At 45.6% G+C, this 22,181-nt stretch overlaps 1 protein-coding gene across 1 annotated transcript; it reads right to left on the minus strand.

The window, feature by feature from the left end:
* Window positions 1-5,020: 5,020 nt before the first annotated feature.
* On the minus strand, window positions 5,021-21,816 carry LOC147615208 (Class I peptide chain release factor). Its single transcript, XM_086779238.1, has 7 exons — window positions 21,446-21,816; window positions 20,799-20,858; window positions 20,615-20,697; window positions 12,847-12,911; window positions 12,705-12,738; window positions 12,555-12,625; window positions 5,021-5,340 (listed from the first exon to the last, which is right to left on the minus strand). The coding sequence occupies exons 1-7, from the start codon at window positions 21,729-21,731 to the stop codon at window positions 5,256-5,258; spliced, it is 684 nt and encodes a 227-aa protein (XP_086635364.1). The 5' UTR covers window positions 21,732-21,816; the 3' UTR covers window positions 5,021-5,255.
* Window positions 21,817-22,181: the final 365 nt, after the last annotated feature.

Below are 22,181 nucleotides of genomic sequence, written 5' to 3' on the forward strand. Positions count from 1 at the left end.
TTATTGAATCTAAACCTGTGTCATGCAAGTTTTATATGACATTCACAAGTACAATGAGACAAAGCATCATCCTCGAAAGGGGATGATCATGGCCATAGATTTCATCATTTGGCAAAGAAGGACTGCAATGCTCGAGCTTCAAAATGGTTACCAAACCTATCAACATCCTAAGCCTCGTCCTCCACCTACAAGCCACCACCTCAGGTAACCTCTAATACTACACAACATTCTTGCCTCTCCGCATCGGCCACCTCCTCCAACCCTATGGGAGAACCAACAAAACCTTCTCCAACAACCTCATCAATAGACACGAAGGCCATCCCCCAAACGTTAACCTCTATAGGCTCTAGGGGAGGTCATCAAGAAAGAGTGGATACCTAAGAGTACCCTGGCTAGCCAAGAAAGATATGACGGCCATGCAAATATCTGGCAGCCACCATTTGGAACAAAGCCCAACCTTAAGCAGAGATCTGCTATACCAAGAGGGAGCCCGATGAAACAGAGCTCTATCCAAACCCTAAGCCTCATTGGACTCCCCTCAAGTTGCTAGAAGCCCAAGGCTTCTACAAAGGGAACCCATCTGTTTGGGTCCCTAGAATCCCGCCATCAGTACAATCCCCGCCGAAGCCAAAATGATCCAAGCTATGGCAACGCTTCATTGGATCCCGACAAAATTACTAGAAGCAAAATGTGGAGATGCAAGGCCCTATCTCTAACGCCACCCCCAATATCTAAGCAAGAATGGAGAGCAGTGGAGCAAGACGTGCGAGACCTACCAATGAAACATGTGGAAGAACCTAGGCATGCTACACCTACCAATGAAGGAGACGGAAAAATCCTTGGCACCATTTATGTGCACACTAGTTGCATCTCAAATAGTTCCAATTTCTATTAAGTCATGCTAGGTACAAACTACTTCATTGCACCCCACAAGTGCTTTCCAAACTCAAAGGGATCCCCATGGTCCCACAACATCCTCGTGTATCATGCCACAACATCAACTTGCCAACTGGAAGACTAAAGTTCATATGATACACCAGCCATGCTGACCAAGTAGTGTCCAAGATTTTGTCATGGATAGGCAAGCGATTCTCCACCCTCGCCCATAGAGCATGTGCCATAGTATAAGCCACAAACTCTCAACCTATGTGTACATATGTAATGTAGCCCCCCGTGCTCAAGTTTATAGTCACTACCTACACCAAGAATGATAAAAATATAAAAACCCAAAAACATAACAAGAAATGTTAAAAAACAACTAAAAACACACGTGCATACGCATTTGCACGTACGTGCACATTTACTTGCACTTACACATGCACTCACATTCGCACATGCATGTACACTCCACATTCCTATTGGCACACGCTTACACATTGGCACGCTCACGCACACTCACGTGCACACGTCACACGTGAACATGCTTATATTTATGCATGTACACGTGCACTCACATTCGCACATAAATGTGCACCCCACACATTCCTATTGGCACACTCTTACACATTGGCATGTTCACGTACACTTACCTACACGCATCCCACGTGTGAACATGCTTCTATTTATGTGTACACATGAAAACACACAAGGGCCATGCACATGCATGTTTGTGCACCTCACACGTCTGCAATTGCACCCATCTTCATGCACACATACACACACCTTTGTTCTCCGCACATGCACTCGACATACATCTACGTACACACTCTTACACGTTTATCCATTCACTTGCATTTGCACACGCACGTGCACCCCACACACATGTACAATCACCCACGTGCGTGTATATTCATTTGCACATGTATGTGCACACAACCACAAGTACATATGCATCCAGTTACACAAAGTACGCATGTGTGCATGCACATTGTGCACCCATGTGCACATTCGTGTACACGCACCCCCCCCCCCCAAACATACACATGCAAAAATCCCCCCCCTCCCCCCTTGTTAAATTTTTAGCCCCTTTGTACATTTGCACGCTCAGCACCCCACTCCTACACACTTGCACCATGCCCCTGTGTGCACACACATTTGGTGCACTTCACACTTTTGCACCTTATGCACACACCTCATTGTTAGCTTTCTGCCTTCGAGAAGTTTAGGTGTGAACTGAGTTGATCACGAGCACTTTTCACCCTATGCTCGCAGCGGGCTTTCCCCGTGAAAACACACCCTTAAGTGTGTTAGCAACCACGTCAACCCTAGTGCGAGGGCTACTAAAGTTGTACTCCACTTACGCTTTATCTCATTTGAGTTATCGCCATCGTCTCTGTCTCGATCTCAACTCGTGTGTGTGTTTTGTTTGAGTCTGTGCAGAGCATCTTCTTTCACATCCAACATTGGTATTAGAGCCTTGTTGTTCTGTTGCCACTCTTGTTGATCATCATCTCATATTGCCGCTCGTTCTAGGTAAGATCTTGCTCTGTGAACTTTCAATTAGATCTAGGGTTTTGCCTTCTTTTGTACATTGCCATTCTTTTTGTTAATAATGTCGTACATTCAAGGCCCACCCCCGCACTAGATCTTCACTCAGCTTTGAACAGAGGTTCTTAGCTGGTACTACTCTTGCTACACTGTTCAATCATTCAGCTTTCTTTTGACATTGGACTTCTATGTCCATCATCTTGATAGCCTCTCAACATTCCTCTTGAGCAATCGACTTTTGCATCATTTGATTTTGCTTGGTTAGCTTACTGAACTGCGTCTGTCAGTATTATTTTATATGTAGCTCAGCCCTTTGATTTTCGCATTCAATCTTTAGAATTGAGTGCTTCACTCTCCGCTTTAGTGCGTGGCTCTTCCATTTAGTAATTTGCTCTACATTCAAAAGTCTATTTTTTTGTCTATGATTTGCTATCTTTAGAAATCAGCACTCCGCATTCCAAATTCAGCAGTTGGTCGAGTTTACTTTCAGCAGAGTCAAATTACACGTCTGCCAATGCCGATCTATCCATGCCAGCTTCGGATCTTCTGATGCCACACTTACTTTCAACAGAGTTAGATTACATGTCTGTTGATGCGGATCCACTGTCTCCATGTCAACTTCGGACCTTCTTACGCCACATCACCTTCAAACCCGTTGACTCCACATCAACATCAAACTTGTTGATTCTACATCAACTTTCGTTTTGTTCCTCTGATCATGTTTCCCTTCTAAGAGTGCATGGGATGTCCTTGCCTCTATCAGATCCGTAATGAAGCCCGAGTTGCCTATCTTCAAAAAAAGCTCGACTTGGAGCATCTAATAGAGGGTGAATCTATGGATGCATTTCTGACCCGTGTCAAGCATTTGTGGGAATAGCTGATCAATATTGATGAGGTTATTCAAGATAATTCTCTTATCTCTATTGTTCTCAATTGACTCATCGTTCATACAATTGCATTGAACCTCATCGTTGACAGTCGTCCTAGTATCTCTCTCGATGGGGAACCATGGCAAGTGCAAGCCTGGCCCATGTAAGACCCATCACTTGGACCTTCCTCAAATCAATAGAAACCGTACATGGCCTTTTCTTTAATCCCACCACCCATCGATCCACATTGCCTATATCCAAAATGCTCCTTAACACGAAACTCCTTGAGCCACAGAGGCTGCCCAGGTCCATTGCAACTATGGGCAAAGCCAGCTCCCATGCATCAACAATCTAAGGTTCTTGACTCCCCAAGAAACGAGATGTCAAGCAGATGTTGAAGAATGTAACAGAGAGACTCGAAGAAAGCAGTTGAGTTGGAGAAGTCTTCATGTTGAAGAAGTACTCACACACGGGCACACCTTCCCCCCATTGCCTATGCACGTCATTTACATGTCATTAAAGGCATCACAATTTCTTCACTTCTCGCATCCCACGACACATACAAAGACATGCACCTGCAACTAACCTCGTCAATGCTAACCCTCCAAATGCATCTTTGGATGGGGGGGCACAAGCCTGGCCCATGCTACAACCCATCACTTGGAGAATCCTCAACCTTGTTGGTACCTCTAACGAGCTTCCATCCATGTAACCTTTGTTTTGACTCCAATTCACCATCACCCTGATCGATATATTCGCCACAAAGAAGCCTCATCTCTTAACATCGCGCTATGACATCCAGATATACCCTCATGTTGTCTTGAGTCTACCCATGCAAATCATTCCATAGTGGTCCTGGCCGTTACTCCGCTGATCACAGGGTGCAGATTGCTTCTTCGGACTACCTAGTGTTCACATGTCCATGCTACTTTCATAACCAATGAAGATTTGGCATGAAGAAACTCTACATTGCCTATCACTTTCGATGCCGCCTTGACATGATGCCTACAATGAGGACTACCCAAAGCTTCCCACCACTTTGACCTGCCTCCAACTGCAGATAAATCCTGAACCATACCACTTACATCAGTTGCCGACTTCATGGGGTCTCTTGGACCATCCACACCTTTCCAACTCAACAACTACACGGACGAGGTCACCATTAGAAAGGAGGGCATGCTAACCACTCCATAAGTCAACAATGGTCAACATGTCAAAGAGGCTCTTGCAAGGCCTCATCTACTAGGAAAGGGTAGAGAGGAGATTGCCATAAGAAAAGACCAAACAACCTTGGCTCACTACCACCTACAAAGTCGCTGTGCAAAACCATCAATCAACAACTTTAGCCCTTCCTCCTTGACATGATCTCTTTGTAAGAATTTGAATTTTAATAGTAAGGTAAGTCTTGGCAAAGACTTTTAAGTGAGATTGAGTGGGAACAAGAAATGAATCCTAACATCGATGAAGTAATTCACCATCTTACAACCATCATAAATCCCCCTTTTTAAAGCATATGTCAACGGCCAGTTAATCTCTAGTTATAGCATACAATGTGAAAAACCGAGATGCATGATGTACCATAATGAGTTGGTACTGAAATTTTTGCATATGGCGGAAAGACCATATCCCAAATCTTATCACGCTTTTTTAATGAGGCTATTACATAACCAAAAAAAAAAACATGTTTTAACATGCCAGAAATGGATCAAGACTTGAACCAAACATACTCCAACACCTGGCTTATAACATAACCTATTTCTGCATCCCTCCCGAGGCAATCTGATGCCAGCGCTTATAACAACAAAGGGCAACTGACATCAACATTCAAATAGGCTTTGAGGAGCACATCATCAGGACCTTTCATGACATCGTTCAACAACTACAGACCAAGTTATGATGTCAGGATTGCCCTCTAATACACCTTAAAACCCCTTCAATCAAAACACCTTATCCCTGGCGTTAATCCCAGCCACCTCTTCGGCCAGCCTTCTTTAAGGAGGCTTTTTTCTTGGAATCTAATCTCCTCTCGTTCTCAATTCTTGCCCTGAAATTCACAAATCACATGCGTCAAGGCAACTGTAAGGTTAAGGAAAAAAACTAAGATGAATAATATTTAATTAAATCTGATATTCGTCACCCTGCAAGATATGCATCTACTTTCTCTAGGTTAAACAATGATGAGGTAGCTGGCTTCATTACGCGAAACACAAATTGAAGGCTCAACGAGTCTACATGCAGTTTGCAAAAGATAGCATGGCCTGAACACGCACATTGCAAAGATGGAAGTTCTCTCACCATGACAAGATTTTGATGTTGGAATAGCCAGAAAGTTAAATGTTGAATTTCAAAGAGGATCTATTTGACTTTCTTAAGATGGGAACAGTCCAAGACTACTATTTAATGGGATGCCCATATGGCCTCACTCCAAGGTGGTACATTAGGTATGATATGTACAATATTGTTCAATACGGGTACAGAAAGTACTGATAAGGTACATTAAGTTCGGCACTTCAATTAGAATAAATAAATAATATGGTATATTGAAAACAATCGTGTACACATAATGCATACAGGCTGTATGGGGATCACAAGGTTGAGTACCAGAATGGAATGCAAATATGCCGCAATCACCAGGCCATATCTCCCATTCATATTATAGTTATATAATTTTATTCATTGGATCCTATAACCAGGGAGCATGGATTTTGGAACACTTAGCTTTGAACTTGATTAAACACAATCAACGTGATTCAAAAAAAAAAAGAGCAAGACTGCTAGGGCCAATAAGGTTAGAGCTTAGCAAAGTAAGCCAATAAGGTTAGAGCTTAGCTGGGCTTGGGGGTCTCGATTGGACCTAGGCTTAGTTCCGTACGTCGTACGACTGAAATCGTACGTACTTGCTGTACGGTACGGATTCGTACGATACCGTATGAGATTTTTTTTTATTTTTTTTTTGGGGGGGGGGGGTTGTTGTTGTCGTCGTCGTCGTCGTCGTCGTTGTTGTTGCTGTTGCTGTTGCTGTTGCTGTTGCTGTTGCTGTTGCTGTTGCGTGGAGCAATTTCAGTCTTCTAGAGAGCCATTCATCGCCATTTGCAGCCTATAGGGAGCTGTTTGTCAGCGTGTGCACTTGCCATTGCCATATTAGGCAAGCGATCATATTGCCTGATGAGGAGGACGAGGCAATCTTCATGGAGCTCTATAGTGAGCTTGTGGCAGCAGATACTCGCAGCACCAGGAGTCAGCATGGACGGGGGCCCGAGCAGTTGGAGTTCATAGGCCTCCGCCTTCGGCATCGGCAAAGGGTGGCCTTCGCACATATGTGAGGCGGGGATCCTCGAGCTCCAATCCCCGCCTTCATGATGATATTCCATTGCCCCCTCATGATGATACCCCACTGCCTAGAGAGCCCTTGTTTGATGATGATGGCAACCTACTTAGCGAGAATGATCCCCAGAGTGTCTCGTCCACCTTCGAAGAGTCCTCTTCAGAGAACTCTCTTGATGGACACTCTAGTAGTGATCATGTTGATGATCATGCAGATGTTGGTGATGATGTAGACTTTTGATATGTTATAGCTCTCTAGGCATTGGGCATCTATCTCCTTCTAGCCCATCGATGATGTATTGTAGTATGTAGTATCATGTATGTACGCATGTTGGCGGTCGCCCATGCCATGAGTTTTTGGCCTATCCTTTTGTAGCAATTTTGTAATCTAATGGCATGATGACATTATGTTTATGGTTCTACTATTTTGTAACTTCTTGACTACAATTTTTAAGTTTAGGAAGTATTTTTTTTAAAAAAACGTACTAATATCGTACCGTACCTCAAAAAATTTTAAGGTACCAATTAGTACCGTATTTTATCGTACCGTACCGTATCGTACCTTTCGTACTAACTAACCATGATTGGACCCTAGGCAAGAGGCTGGGGCTAGCAAGGATGAGGTTTGGACGGATCACATTAAAAGCAGACTAGTGGCTAAAAAGGAAAAACGACCAAACATAGGACTGAGAGCTAATATCATTCAAGGCTAGAGCTCAATTATGATTATTATGGAATCCATGGCCAGAGACATCTGCCAGAAGCATTGGATACCAGGGCCACAAGTCACCCCAGGTGGGGTATGTCTTCACTCATGGCAATCCAGACCTCAAGCTCGGGTTGGTCTACTAGGAAACCTATGGCAGGGAGGTGAGCTGCTAGCCAGAATCTATCGTGGTCGTCCATGCAAGATTTGATGCATTTTTATTTTTATTTTTTTCTAAAACAGGACTGACAAGATCTCATACAAACACGCGCTAAAGCGTCAAAAAGTACACAAGTGCGACCAACCACACTCAAAGGCAAAATTTTATGCCAAAAAACAAAGCCTATACAAAATCTCAAGGAGGGAGATAAGAGATGCAGGACATAAACCATTGTGGAGGAATGTACTTCCATCTTGGGGTACTGCCCTGCAAGTGAAAGTAAATCTGGTGATGACTCCAAGTGTCCAAGAAATGTTCTCTCTGCTACTCACCAGACCGAGAGGAGAGAGTCATCAAATAGTCCCATTCACCACGAAGTGTGTGTAAGTATCCGACCAAATATTTGTGATGAGTGGAAGAAGATTCTCCTCCAAGAGTGTGGCAACATCTGGCCCTCCGAATGCACCAGCCAGTAATAGCACCTATGATACTAAAGGTCTCTAAGCGATGATTCCTGAGAATGAAGACATGATGAGAGAGATCAGAAAAAAACATGCGAGCAGAGATCCCATGCTCAATGTGGAGAACTAAATCATCCGGAGTAGCCTCGTATCCAAGATGCCGGCCTACCAAATTTGGCTGCAACCAACAAAATGCACCCCAAGTAATGTAACCGAGATCCGGAGCAATCCGTCAGAGACGCTGAAAAACACCTATCCACACCATCCGAGAGGACTGGCACGACCACAGACAATGATGAGTCGTCTCCAGGCCCCATCTGAGCAAATTGAGCATGTGCCAAGAATGCCCATTTGCACTAGCCAACTGCCCACTGGTAGACCAGCATGTGCCAACATCCACATAAAGTAAGTCATCCTGTGTGGTCTCCACGAATCCCAAAGCTGCCTCCAAAATCTGTCCAAGAAAGCCAGAGAAATCCCCTCTGCATGCCAATGAGGGGCTCTAGAAGGGGGGTGTGTGGACTGTCTTAGCAATGCGCGACGCCCAATCTTGGCACTGTACTGAAAGAAGGGAACCGGCTCTTGGCCTTGCCGTAATGGAGGCCAAAACCACACACCTGGATCCCAATCTAAGTCTGCCAAAGGTCGGTTCTCCCACAGTCACAGTTTGTACTCACATAAACTGGAATCGATCAACACAGGGTCAACAAACCACTCCTTGCCGCGAGAGGCAACAACCCTAATCTGCTGCCATCAATCGCTGGGACTAAAGGAGGATCAATCCTGTGTAACTGGCCTCTGTCACCGACCCGGAAGTAAGAGGTGCCATAACCAGCAACTCCTCTAGTAACCATGAGAGGAATTCTTGTCGATGAGAATTGGGCCTGGCAAAAGGGCTTGGAATCCCCCTCAATGTGATGATCCAATCTGAACAGCCACTGTAAACGAATAGCCTCATCCATCTCAGTCTGTCCAGCATGCACGGAAGTGAGACCTCCAACATGCTGGGCAAGATCAAGGTCGGATATGTTGCTGAATGTATACCTCCAAGTCCGCACATAGCGAGCAGGACCTGCATCCCAACAAGCACAAGAGATGTTAAATTGCTCACCAATCATGTGCCCGAAAGCGTCTCTCTTGTGAGGATAGGCTGTCGCTCAATCTCCTATGTAAGAGTGGCCTATGGGTGAATGAGGCACGCCTGAGAGAATGCCAAACACGCAGTAAACTACGAAGAACGGCTGGACAGGTGGCTAATAGCCAAGGTCTCAGCAGAAGTTGCCAAAAGCATCTCAACATTGTCACGATGGTATCTAAGTTGTGGCATAACTCACATCATTCAAGATTGCCCTGATCAACCTCCCCCCAGCAATGATCAAGGACCCACCCCCCAATTGAACATGCTAAGTGCTTTGAGAGAAAAAAGCTTTTTGGTGTTCGCTTATGCAATGGTCCTCACACGAGCCCAGGCCAAGGCTCTTCATAGCTCAAAAGACAGTGTCTCGAGATCTCGCACGCTTCTACGAAGTGTTCCAAAGGACAAAAGAAGCGAGAAAGGAGACAACATAAGAAGTCTAAACCCTGACTAGAACAAATTTCTAGAGCTAAGAAAGAGAGGAGTGTGATCATTGAGAGTGACCATAACGATACGTTCTTCCTCAAAAGGAGCACCTAGAGATGAAGGTCTTCCTTCCCTTTGCTCACGATAGCTCTGATGCCATGTGAGGGCAAAAGGAGGAAAGAACTTGATGTGCGAGAAATCAAAGCAAATCTACACAGCATGAAATGGATGAATGAATATATGTAAAATGGTGAATGTAATCCAGTACAAGAGGGCCTCTGTGTGAGGCACTGATGAAGTGACCCTGAGGAAGTAGACCGGCGATGCAGTTAAGGACAAAGTCAGAGCAAAAGCACGGTCGAGGACAAAGGCTCGCGTCGGAGACTGTGGTGGCACTCTGAGTGGTATATAGGGCTGCGAACGTAGGCCTGCTACTGAATGGGTGCTGAGCAGGACCTGCAAAATGCAAGACTACCAGAGGGCAGGGTGGCTGCAGAAGGAGCAGGGCTGTGACCCAATTGATGGAGGGGGCTGCCCTGCTGAATACTGGATGATTGATGACATGGGGGCAGGGTTGCGCTGCAGGATACTATGGGGCAGAGTGCCGCTGCTGAATGTTGGATGGTAAAGGAGTAGGCCGTGCTGAATGCTGATTGATGAAGATAATTGAAGGAAGGGCAACCCACATGCTTTATATAGCGCTGCCCCCCCACCCAACCAGGTCAGCTGGCCCTATTGGCCAGCCTAGCCGACCTACAGAAAGGCCTTTTTAGGCCTTTTAATGAGGGCCTTTTTGGGCCTGATTGTCGCATTTGGGCTACCCTTTTGGGCCTGATTGTGTGCTTAGACTAACCTTATCTAGGCTAGTCTAAGGACACATTGGGTGGATGTTGGCTCTTTCACTTATCTCGGTCATTCCTTGAGTACATCATTAAGCGCAATTATGCGGGAAATACAATGATTGAAACAAGTTTTTAATTTCTGCTTAGACGGGCAACACATAAGTGAGGGTGGACAAGGATCTTTTAGGTAGTCCCCATTATGTGTGTACATCCTTTAGTGACTCTGCACTGCTTGTGCATGCTTTGGACTCCTTGTAGATGCCTCATCTCCACTTGTGACCAATGCACACTTCCATTAAGCTTGTCAGTGGTCCGTGTTAACCTTGAGTTAACACTGGTATAATATGAGTAAGTCCAGTACGTGCAGGTGGTTGTTCGGCTGTGTGGAAGGGGCCTGTAGAAGGGAGTGAGTATGACAGCAAAATGGCTAGCTGAGCTGATAGATTCTCTAGAAAACTTTCTTCCACCATTGTACACAGATGGAGTTCAACCAAACTCAGCAAAACAAGACAAAGTCTGAAGCACACTTGCCATGAGGGTCCAGCAATTATATACCAATGGAAAGTTCAGATTATTTCCAAACTTGCCATATCTTCTTCTGCGTAATATACTTCATGGACAAGAATTGAATCACATCTCATAGACTTTCTATGCATGCATAGACATGAGGGCGCTGCTCTTGATATTCAGGGGTGCTTGCGCAATATTTGCTCCATGGAGAGTCATCAAGTTTGGAGGACCAGAGATGCGTATCCCTCAACTTGCATGAAATTGATAGACATAATGAGACTCTTGCCAAGCACACATGCAGGCAGAAGGCTGGTACCAGCCCACAAGACCACCCAATCCACGCTCAGATTGAGGCCCATCCATAGAAGACGAATCTCCACACATTCTACGTAACTTGTAGCGGCAAATCCAAATTACTTGGAGACAGTTCCCAAAGGGGATCATAAAGGGTCAAGAGGAGTCACCAATCATGAGCAGCCAAGACACATCCAGATCTCAGATAGATATCATAATTCATGATACATGGAGGGTTAAGCATCTAGACCCATGCCACCTTTGTAAACAAAGAGTAAGCTTGCAGTCTTAGCACTATAGAATCTCGCCTGAACTCACAAAAATTCAAGTGATTTTATAGCACGATACTCTTTCATTTTTCATTTCTTTGTTTTTGTTATGTATCTAACGCTAATCCTTGGGATTAGTGGCCTAATATGATAGAGTTAGGGGAACCTTGGGATCAGGGAAAGCAGGCTGATACAGGGGGCTAAGGTGGATTATTAGTAAAACCATAGTTACTAGATATTTATGACTAGTTGGTTATTTATAGCAGCAGTAACCACTATAAAAGTGACTTGTGGAATTATTATTATTATATTGTTGACAATGGGTATGAGCCTAGACCAAAGACTCCCGCCATGGACTTGGCAGATGGGAGTGAGCCTTAGCCTCTGGCTCTAGGGTCCAAACGTACAGTTGGGAGGTGTCATGTGCACACTTGCCACGCCCATAGAGCAACCCAGTGTGGACAGAGTTATTGGGTTATTGTGTGAACACACATAGTTGGACATTATTATTACGTTTGGTAGAGTTGGTAGCCAACTCACTAACATAAGACACTTTTAATGGGAGTATGGTGAGCTAGCCTCCACCCCCTTCTGTATAGTACTAATCCTTGTTGCTTGTGTTTAGGAGATCTTGGAGGGATCTTACACTTGCAATAGCGTCTCTAGGCAACCTGAGATTACAGAGTGCATCAGTTCTACTTCTTTGGTCTTTTATTCCATTTTGGCCTTCCATAAATCATGTTTTTTTCTTCCTCTGTGTGTTTGTAATAACCTTGGGTTGCTAGAAATACGGTGACATGTTGAATGATAGGATGTTAAGAAATTTTTTGCTTCAAGCTTTATAACAGTTCTCCTAGACCCCACATGATTGCAACAGAAACAGCGCAACAGCAAAGCTAGAGTACCGAGCAAGAGCCCCGCTAGGCAAGCCAAAGTTCCACAAGGGTAGGCCATGTGCGCACAAAGCCAACACGCAAGGACAGCAGCACCAGATGAAGACCAAGCCCCCAAGGAAGCAACCCCTTAGTCCTAAGACAATTTTTGAGGCACAGCCCCTTGCATTATGGGAAGTTTACCATGTTAACAAACAAATTTAAATGCACATGCTTAAGTCAAGCCAAATGGACTTACAATTTATTTATTTTATTTTTTGTCTTCTCTGAAGGTGGCGGCGGAACATATGCAGCTGCGTCAATCAAAGCCTGCGCTCATCTACATGTCTTTTAGACATAACCCAAGGTTGATTTAGCAGAAAATTGCAGTGTAGCTTTAAAGCATTACCTGAAGCTTTGATAGTGCATCTTCAATGTTACCCCTGTTGCATGCAGCATTCAAATCAAACATAGCACTTAGAGTTACAAAATTCAGGCACTACACATGCATATTTAAAAGGCCCACCTGCAACAAAGAAATCAAGTCTTACTTCTGTGTCCTGGTCTTTGTTGAGGAGATGACCAATTCGCCTTCACTGTTGATACGGTTCTTTTCCTGCATGTTCATTGATTCAACTAATTACCATGGAGTCATTTTGTTAATTTTGCCTCTCTACTTCTATACCTCCAGATGAGGAGAGGGGGCACGAGGGAAGAGGGAGGAGGGGGAGGGGGAGGGGGAGGGGGGAGAACAGGGAAGGCTGGCCTCAGGGATCCACTGCCGGCACGTGTGGCTGATTGATTCAGTTATTTTCTTGCTGCCTAAATCCAATTACCTGTCCACTAGAAAAACTAACTTATCAAAAGACTGCCTTAATTTACAAAAGGCCACCTCTTTCTTCCTTATTATCACCAAATGGAATACTGCTGATACTTCTTGCCTCCCCAATGCTTGTGGCACCCCTCTGGATGGTCCAACTGCCAGCCCACACCCTGGGGCAGCCACCCGTCTGAGTTGGACAGACCCAGGCAGACCCATGCGAATTCGGGCAGTTGTAGAGTGGCCGACCCTGGCTGACCAGCCCTAGATGGTCATGACGACTCAGGCTTCGGTAGGGCTGCTCAACTAGCCCTACTGTAAAGTCCCCAAGCTCATAGACCCTGCAATTAAGCAAAACATGGAAACACAAAGACACTGGCATCTAGCTCACCACCCAACCATAGAGCCAATCAGACTCGCTGTCACGTGCACGCCCGTGCCATGGCTAATCTCCAGCATGAACAGTCTTAATCCCTCATTAACCATCAGTTAGGACAGCATGTAGGTCATCATCAAGTATCATCATCAGCATCATCTTCATCAGAAGCATCATCGGCATCAGTATCAGCACCATCATCATCATCATCACCAGCATTACGGAAGAGCATAAGTGCCCAGTCGGCAGCCCCAACAGCAGTTGGCTGCCAGCAGGGGACTTAGGCAGCTAGTCAGCCTAGCATCAGGAGATGGTCAACAGCACGGGCAGCAAAGCGCAGTATTTTATGGGATTAAACCCCTAAATATTTGTCCAAGAGCTGGCCGACAGCAGTTCTCCTAGGCGACCAGCACTCCAGCAGTATATATAAGCACAAGTCATAATTCAGCAAAGGCAATCAAGTTCATTCATCATTTCAGAATATAAGTCATGAGTAGAAGTCATGTGAAAGGCCAAGGGGTCACCCCTTTGGGGCTGACCTAGGGCTCAGTCATGTACATACATTTTGCACCATATATACAAAGAAAACCGTGACACCAATCTCTCTCTCTCTTCTTCTCTCCTATGTCTTAATCATGTTTAAATCAGCATCTTGTTCTTAATCAAGCTTAGGTATGTGGATCAATACAACAAGGCTTCTACGCATGCAACATTGGTATCACAACATTTAGGCTCAGCCCACTAAGCATAGTCCCAAGGGAGGTGCACAATTCCAGTAGAGGAATGCAACCGGGTAGCAAATGGAGTGGTCTACAACAGGCGAAGCCAAAGGAAGCATTCCTTGAGGGTATGTACACAGAACCAGTACATTAAGCTCTCAGAACAGTTCCAAAGGCCTAGCAACAGGCATGATCAGTTTCGGCAAGTGAGCCACCATTGTGTTAAGGGTAAGGGAAAAAAGAAGGCATGGGGACAACAGTGGAACAGATGCTCAGTTCTTCAATAAGACTTGCAAGTGGAGATCAGGAGTGAAGGTGTCCAGACAAAAAAATATCATTTAAAGTCAAAAACAGTTAAAGTAGAAGGTCAAAGTCGGTAAGTAGTCTAGGGAGGAAGGATGACAGAGTGTCCACCCTGTCATCAAGTTTAGCAGGAGGGAATGTTATATGCTCGCCCGTGCCATGGCTAATCTCCAGCATGAACAGTCTTAATCCCTGATTAACCATCAGTTAGGATAGCATGTAGGTCATCCTCAAGTATCATCATTAGCATCATCTTCATCAGAAGCGTCATCAGCATCAGTATCAGCACCATCATCATCATCATGAGCATTATGGAGGAGCATAAGTGCCCAGTTGGCAACCCAAACAACAATTGGCTGCCCAACAAGGGACTTAGGCAGCTAGTCGGCCTAGCATCAGGAGATGGTCAGCAGCATGGGTAGCAAAGAGCTGTATTTTATGGGATTAAATCCCTAAATATTTGTCCAAGAGCTGGCCAACAATAGTTCTCCTAGACGACCAGCACTCCAGCATTATATATAATGCACAAGTCATAATTCAACATAGGTAATCAAGTTCATTCGTCATTTCAGAATATAAGTCATCTATAGAAGTCATGTGAAAGACCAAGGCATCACGCCTTTGGGGCTGACCTAGGGCTCAGTCATGTACATACATTCAGCCACCTTTTTGTACCATATAATACAAAGAAAACCTTGACACCAATCTCTCTCTCTCTCTCTTCTTCTCTCTCCTCTGTCTTAATCATGTTTAAATCAGCATCTTGTTCTTAATCAAGCGTAGGGATGTGGCTCAATACAACAAGGCTTCCGCGCATGCAACATTGGTATCATAGCATTGAGGCTCGGCCCACATAACATAGTCCCAAGGGAGGTGCAAAATTCCAGTAGAAGAATGTAGCAAGGTGTAGCAGATGGAGTGGTCTGCAAACAACAGGCGAAGCCAGAGGAAGCATTCACTAAGTGTACGCATAACCAATATATCATTAAGCTCTCAAAATAGTTTCCAAGGCCTAGCAATAGGCATGATCAATTCCGACAGGTGACCCACTGTTGTGTTAAGGATAAGAGAAAAGAAGGCATGGGGACAACACTGGAACAGATGCTCGGTTCTTTAGCAAGACTTGGAAGTGGAGATCAGGAGTGACGGTGTCCAAACAAAAAATTAAAGTCAAAGACAGTTAAAGTAGAAGGTCAAAGTCAGTAGTACAGGGAGGAAGGATGATAGAGTGTCCACCTTGTCATCAAGTTTAGCAGGAGGGAATGTTACGTGCATGCTCGTGCCACAGTTGTCACGACCTCTATGCGATCTTTGAGGTCCATCCTCTGTGGTCCACTTGGAGGTAAGCTCCATAACACCTGACTCCCGAAGGGTGGCTGACAACCACCTGGATACTCGAATAGAACGCGGAGCCTCCTGCTGCTGCGGGGGCTCAACTCCACCCACGAGCTCAACCTCTACAACTGACTGAGGCTGTCCAGCTGGAATAATAGATTGGGAATCATCATCAGACTCATCTGGGTCTCCAAGAAGTGGCGGCTCATCAACAGTGGAAGCCGGAACATGCTCATCAAAGACAACATCTCTGCTGACAACAACCTCGTTCCGCTCCGGGTCATACAACTTGTATCCTTTGGAAAGAGAGTTATATCCCACAAATACAAGCTTCTGGGACTTTGAGTCAAGCTTCCCCCTCTGCTTCTTTGGAATGTGCACACAGGCATCACTCCCAAACACACAGAAATGGGAGACATCTGGTTCCCTGCCAAAATAAGCCTCAAATGGAGTCATCTTTGGTACTGAAGTCGTCGGAGATCGGTTGAGGATATGGACAATCATAGCAACAGCCTCTCCCCAAAGTGGACGAGGAATATCACGATGCTCCAACATCGTCCTTGCCATCTCCACCACAGTACGGTTCTTATGCTCAACCACTCCATTCTCTGAAGGCGAACTTGTATTGGCCAGCTTCCGCTTGATGCCATGTTCCGCACAAAACCGCACAAACGCATTGGAAGAAAACTCTCCTCCTTTGTCAACCCGAAGAGTCTTTATCTGCAATCCAGGCTCTTTCTCCACCATCACATGCCACTCCTTGAACCGAGCAAAAGGTCCTTCTGGGAAGAAAGGAAATAAACCCATGTAAATTTGCTACAATCATCAAGCAGCAGCATAAAATACAAAGAACCTCCCAAGGATGGGGTCTGCATAGGTCCACACAAGTCAGTGTGTACCAACTCCAAAGGTTTCGAAGCCTGCCTAGAAGCCTGCTTTGGAAAAGATTCCCTGTGCTGCTTACCACGAAGGCAAGAACTACAACGTCCTTGCCTGCTGCCAACATTTGGCAAGCCATCCACCATCTGGTCCTGAAAAGCGCGCCGCAACGCATCCATATTCAAATGGCCAAAACGGAAGTGCCACAAGTCACCGATCTAAGTGCTTGTCAGAGAAGAGAGTGCTGAGAGTTTATAGATACCGTTCTCCACTCCGCCTTCCCAAACAACCTGGCTTGTTTCTCTGTCCCGTAGAGCAACAGAATGCTCCTCAAACTCCACCCAGAAGCCAATCTTGCAAACCTCGTGCACTGACAAGAGATGAAAACCAAGTGTTGGAACGTAAAGAACACGAGGAATGCTTCCCCCCTTTGCCATCGGGAATAATCTCCATCCTACCCTCACTATGAATCGGTATAGTGGAATTGTCGCCAATGAAAATGCAACCTGACTGCCGTTTAAGATCCTGTAAGAACTCACGGGAAAGAGTCATGTGCCTGGAAGCACCACTACCAAGAATCCACTCCCAACTATATCCCTGGCGGTGAAGCCAACTACATCCTCGCTCGAAGAAGATGAAGCATCTGTGTCCAAAATCTCGAAGTGAACAAAGGTGGGAGTCTTTGCAGCTGCAGCTGAAGAATCAACACTCTTCTCGATATTCCGCTTAGGACACTTTCTCCAATAGTGGCCTCAACTCCAGTGGTTTCAAAGCCCGCCTAGTAGCTTGCTTCGGAAAAGACTCCCTATGCCGCTTCCCACGAATGCAAGAACTGCAATGTCCTTGCTTGCTGCCAACATCTGGCAAGCCATCCACCATCTAATCCCGGAAAGCCCGCTGCAGCACATCCACATTCAAGTGGCCAAAATGAAAATGTCACAATCACCGTGTTGAGTACCTGTACGAGAAGAGAGTGATGAGAGTCTGTAAATCCCATTCTCCACTCCACCTTCCCAAACAACCAGGCCTATCGCTTTGTCCCAGATACCAACAAAATGCTCATCAATCTCCACCCGCATGACATTCTTGCAAACCTCATGCACTGACAAAAGATGAAAGCCGAGAGATGGGACATAAAGAACCCGGGAGGAATGCTTCCCCCCTCTACCGAAGATCATGTAACAACTCTCGAGAAGAAGTATGTGCGTGGAAGCACCACTGTCTAGAATCCACTCCCGAGTATCTCCAGCGTTCAACAGTGAGACTAACCGCCTCCCTGCTCTAAGAAGATGAAGCTCCAGTGTCCAACACCTTTCTCGGTGCTCCGTTGAGAACATTTCTTTCAATAATGACCCTTCTAGCCACGACGGTTACAGGTCTGCTCGGCCTTCAAAGCATCACGCTCTGAGTCGAGCTTCTTCTCAGAAGACTCCGCCTGGAAGACTTCCCTTTGCCCTTGTTGTTATTGTTGTTATGGCCTTTCGACCGCTGGCCAAACAAAGCCTCAGAACCTCCGTCCTCTGGAGGGTTCAGAAACCGCTCTTCCTGGTCCAAAACCATTGGCACAAGCTCCTCCCATGTAATGGTACTGAGCCTCCCACCGGTGATCAAAGAAGAATAGAAAGCTGAGTATTGAGGGGATAAATGAGACAACAAGGTGATGGCCATGTCCTCTGATGATATCTCCTTCCCAGCCTGAAGAACCTCCTGCTGAAGAGCCTGGAGTTTGTTGATGTGCTCTCGCATCGTCGAAGACTTTGTAATATTAAACACTCGCATATGCACTTCCAAGGAAATCGTCTTCATAGGCGATGCCTGATTGTACAAAGAAGCTAAGTGCTATCAAATCCCTCGAGCCAGCGTCATGTGTTTGATGTGGTTGATCACTTGGGGTGTGCAATTAAGGAAGATGAAAGAATGAACACGGGCATTGACACGATCCCACAAGTTACAACTGTGCCTAGGCCTCCCGCTCTTTCTTGGAGCATAGTGAAAGCTCCTCCTCCTCCAACTTTGGCCTTGGAACTCCAACCACAATGAAATCAGCTAAATCATAAGACTCCAAGACAGACTCCATAATTACCTTCCAGCTGCCATAGTTGTTCCCGTCCAACTGTCGGTCCATCGGGAACGTCGAGAGAGTGGGGGTCTTCACATGTTTCTCTGCCATCTCGAGCAAATCTGCCTTGTGAAGGGAGGGTGGGTGGGAAAAAAAATATGAAGAAGAGGCCCCACCTCAATGCAAGGTGGCTGTCCAACAGTGATGCCACCTTCTACCTTCTTCTCCACGTCCCGTACAGCCCAAAAATACTCCGATCAGCACCAAGCGCAGCAGTCCCGAATGCTCTCACCATCTCCAAAGCTTCAAGCCACCTGGGCTCCGATACCATGTCAAAATGAGCAACGGAAATGAGAAAATACCATGCCGTCTCCGTTTCCTAGTTTTAAGCCGTTGCCGTTTCCTAGAGGCTGGCCATTGCCGTTACCGTTTCCGTTTCATGCAACTATGGTCTAGATTGGCTAAGAGCTTATAATCAATAGCCTAGGACTAAAAATGACTAAAAGCTTATAAATAAAGCAAGGGCCAATAATAGCCAAGTTATTGCTATAAAAGTGACCTTAGGGGCACTTATGAGTTATGGAGGTATCCACGCGGTAGTCAGGAGGGCTACCAAGGGAGTGCAAGACCTCTTGGCCTCTCTCTTCTCTCCACCTTATACAGACCCCACCTCTTGCTGAACGGCCTGTTTTGGGCAGCCTCTAAATCAGCTCCTTGGTGTACGACCTGTTTTGGCCAGCCTCTCCTCCATCCTCTTAACGTGGTTCTCTGTAGCTCTATCAATGGCCTCCCTTGCCTTCAAGTCTTCAAATTAGCTCTCCTATCAGCATGGACAACTTCAACACCACCCAAAGGTCTTCAAAGATTTCTCCAATCAGTTTGGATAGCTCCCACAACTTCTCCAACACATGGACCAGCTGTTCAAAATCTTGAAATTGTGTTCTTCAAATTTTGAACATAGCACATAAACCCTCAGGCTGCGGGCAGCACCGGAATCCAAAACAGAGCCAAAACAGCCCCTAAACTGCAGCAGGTAGATGGAGAGGTTTCCCTAAACAGGCCATATAGCAACAAGTAGAAGGAGAGGCTGTCCTAAACAGAAACAGGTTCAGCAAGCAGGTGATACAGAGGCTGCTGCACAGCAGAGATCCATGTTGTCAAGTGGCGAGCCTTGGATCTCTTGCTTGGTAGGTCAACGGCAAGGGGATCCATTGGAAAACCAACAATGATATCATCAATTTCTTGTTTTATTATTGATTTTGGTCTTGGAAATCTAGGTGTGCCAGCTGGGGTTTTCATGGGCACCCACAAAGCTTGTACAAGCAAATTCTACACTGGTAATGAAATACTAAAAGAAGGGGGGGGGTGTAAGGCCATCTTCCGCCCCCAATGTGGTGTATTAAGATCTTTTGTGTGTGTGTGGCATAATCATTGTGGTTTATTGCATGTTAATTAACTGAATTGTTAAGTACTCCAAGATACATGCTCCCTGGTACATCATCCCTTTCCACGCCCACTCTCTCTCTCTCTCTTAATCCCTCCCCCCTTCCGGATGTAGTCACCCTCCAAGAACGGCCAATGGAAATAGCGCGCTCCCCTTTCCTCCTTTTTTGTAAAAAGCAAAGCCCAAAAAGGGGGGGACAGACGGAGGAACCCCACTCCCTCTTGGAGCACAATCATTTTTTCTCCACCTTAATACTTGCACTTGACAACTGTTTATATAGCAAATAATGTAAAAAAGTGGTGACATATTTGACAATTCAATGATTTGTTATCATAGTCAAGTTTGTAGATAACTAACAATCGCATCACCAAGCTTTATACGGACCATTTGCAAAATCTTCTCCTTAATTCTGTTGGGTAACCAGTCTGCCGCCTCCACATTAAATCGCATGTCTACTTTTGTGTTCACTGCATGCAGCTACATGTTAGAGAACAAGCTTTGCAAAACAAACGGTGAGAGGAACAATTCCTTGCTTGACAAAGATGGAAGGAGGGGGGAAAATGTATACCTTTATTAACATTTTGCCCTCCAGGTCCTCCACTTCTAGCAAAATTGACTGTTACATGTTCTGTGCCAAGTTCAATGTGTTACTACAGGTTGGAACATGCTTCCATTGCAACAGAAAAGGTCCTCGTGTGAAAAAATTGGAAGCCCAGCAGAATTCTTTAAATGTTTACATGAATTACAGTATTCACTGTTTCAATGAAGCGTATACACATGCACGCACGTACATAGAAACACATAGAGGTACATACATACACACATACATACATGATTTGAGGCATACACACATACATGATTCGAGGCATACACACATACATGATTCGAGGGACATACTTATACACGTATCATGTACCGATATACACGCGGAGCATACAAACGTAAGGTGTACATTGCTTCAGGGTGCATGGTGTATGGTACATATGTGATTAGGCACAGCATGATACTTGTGAATGTATGTATGTACTAGGTTTAGCATGAGTACTTAAGTACATGTGTATGTAGTATGTGCAGCATTGCTTCAAAAAATAACATAACTTTATGTCTGGCATTGCTTGAAGATTTCTGTGAGTTTTCCATAATTCACTAACCATCATGCTCGCAGGCACCTACATGGAAGAAGATTAGTTACAGTAAGAAATGAGATAGCGGCACCTAGAGAGACCTTTGGGACCTCCTCACGGGGGCCGGAGCTTCGAGATTCCGACTCATCCAGGAGGCGCCGGGTCTGCAAGAGGCGGGCGGGAGCGCGGGGGGTATCGGGGGCCCCGCACAGGCAGCGCACCAGGAGCGGGGGCGAGGGCACCTTGCATGATGATGATGATGGTGATGATGGTTTGGATGATAATCCGCAAGATGAACGATTACGGGTAGAAGGGAACGCAAGGCGAAGGAGAGCAGCCCTGCCCGTGGCCAGGCCCATCAGCATCGTCATCGCCATGGCGGAGTTCACTTCATAACCTGTGGAAGTGAGCGAGAGAGAGAGAGAGCCTAATTTCTTTGTTTCCTTTTTTTTTACTGGAATTGAACACCACAACAAACACACTACCTACTACTACGTGCCTCCACAACACACTATCGTGCCTTCGAGGACACATTCGATCCCATGACCTCAGGAAGGCACTCGAACTCTTACTACCGGTTTTTGGCAAGAGCACTTGATTTCGAAAAACACCGGAAGAATTTGCCAAGTCTTAAAAGCCTCAAGAGGCTTCTTTGCGATGTGTGCCTTGCATTTTACTTACTTTAGTTTTGACTATCGTCACACATGGGAGTCTTAGGTCTTCTTATTCCCTTCTTCTTCTTATCTTAGATGAGCTGCTATGTGGCACCTCCCTGCTCGGCCACGTGGCAACTCCCCCTTGCTCAACATGTGATGAGAGCAATCCGT

The sequence above is a fragment of the Cibotium barometz genome, chromosome 40 (assembly GCF_041138505.1).
Source record: "Cibotium barometz isolate CiBa-2024 chromosome 40, ASM4113850v1, whole genome shotgun sequence".
Classification (NCBI taxonomy): Eukaryota; Viridiplantae; Streptophyta; class Polypodiopsida; order Cyatheales; family Cibotiaceae; genus Cibotium; species Cibotium barometz.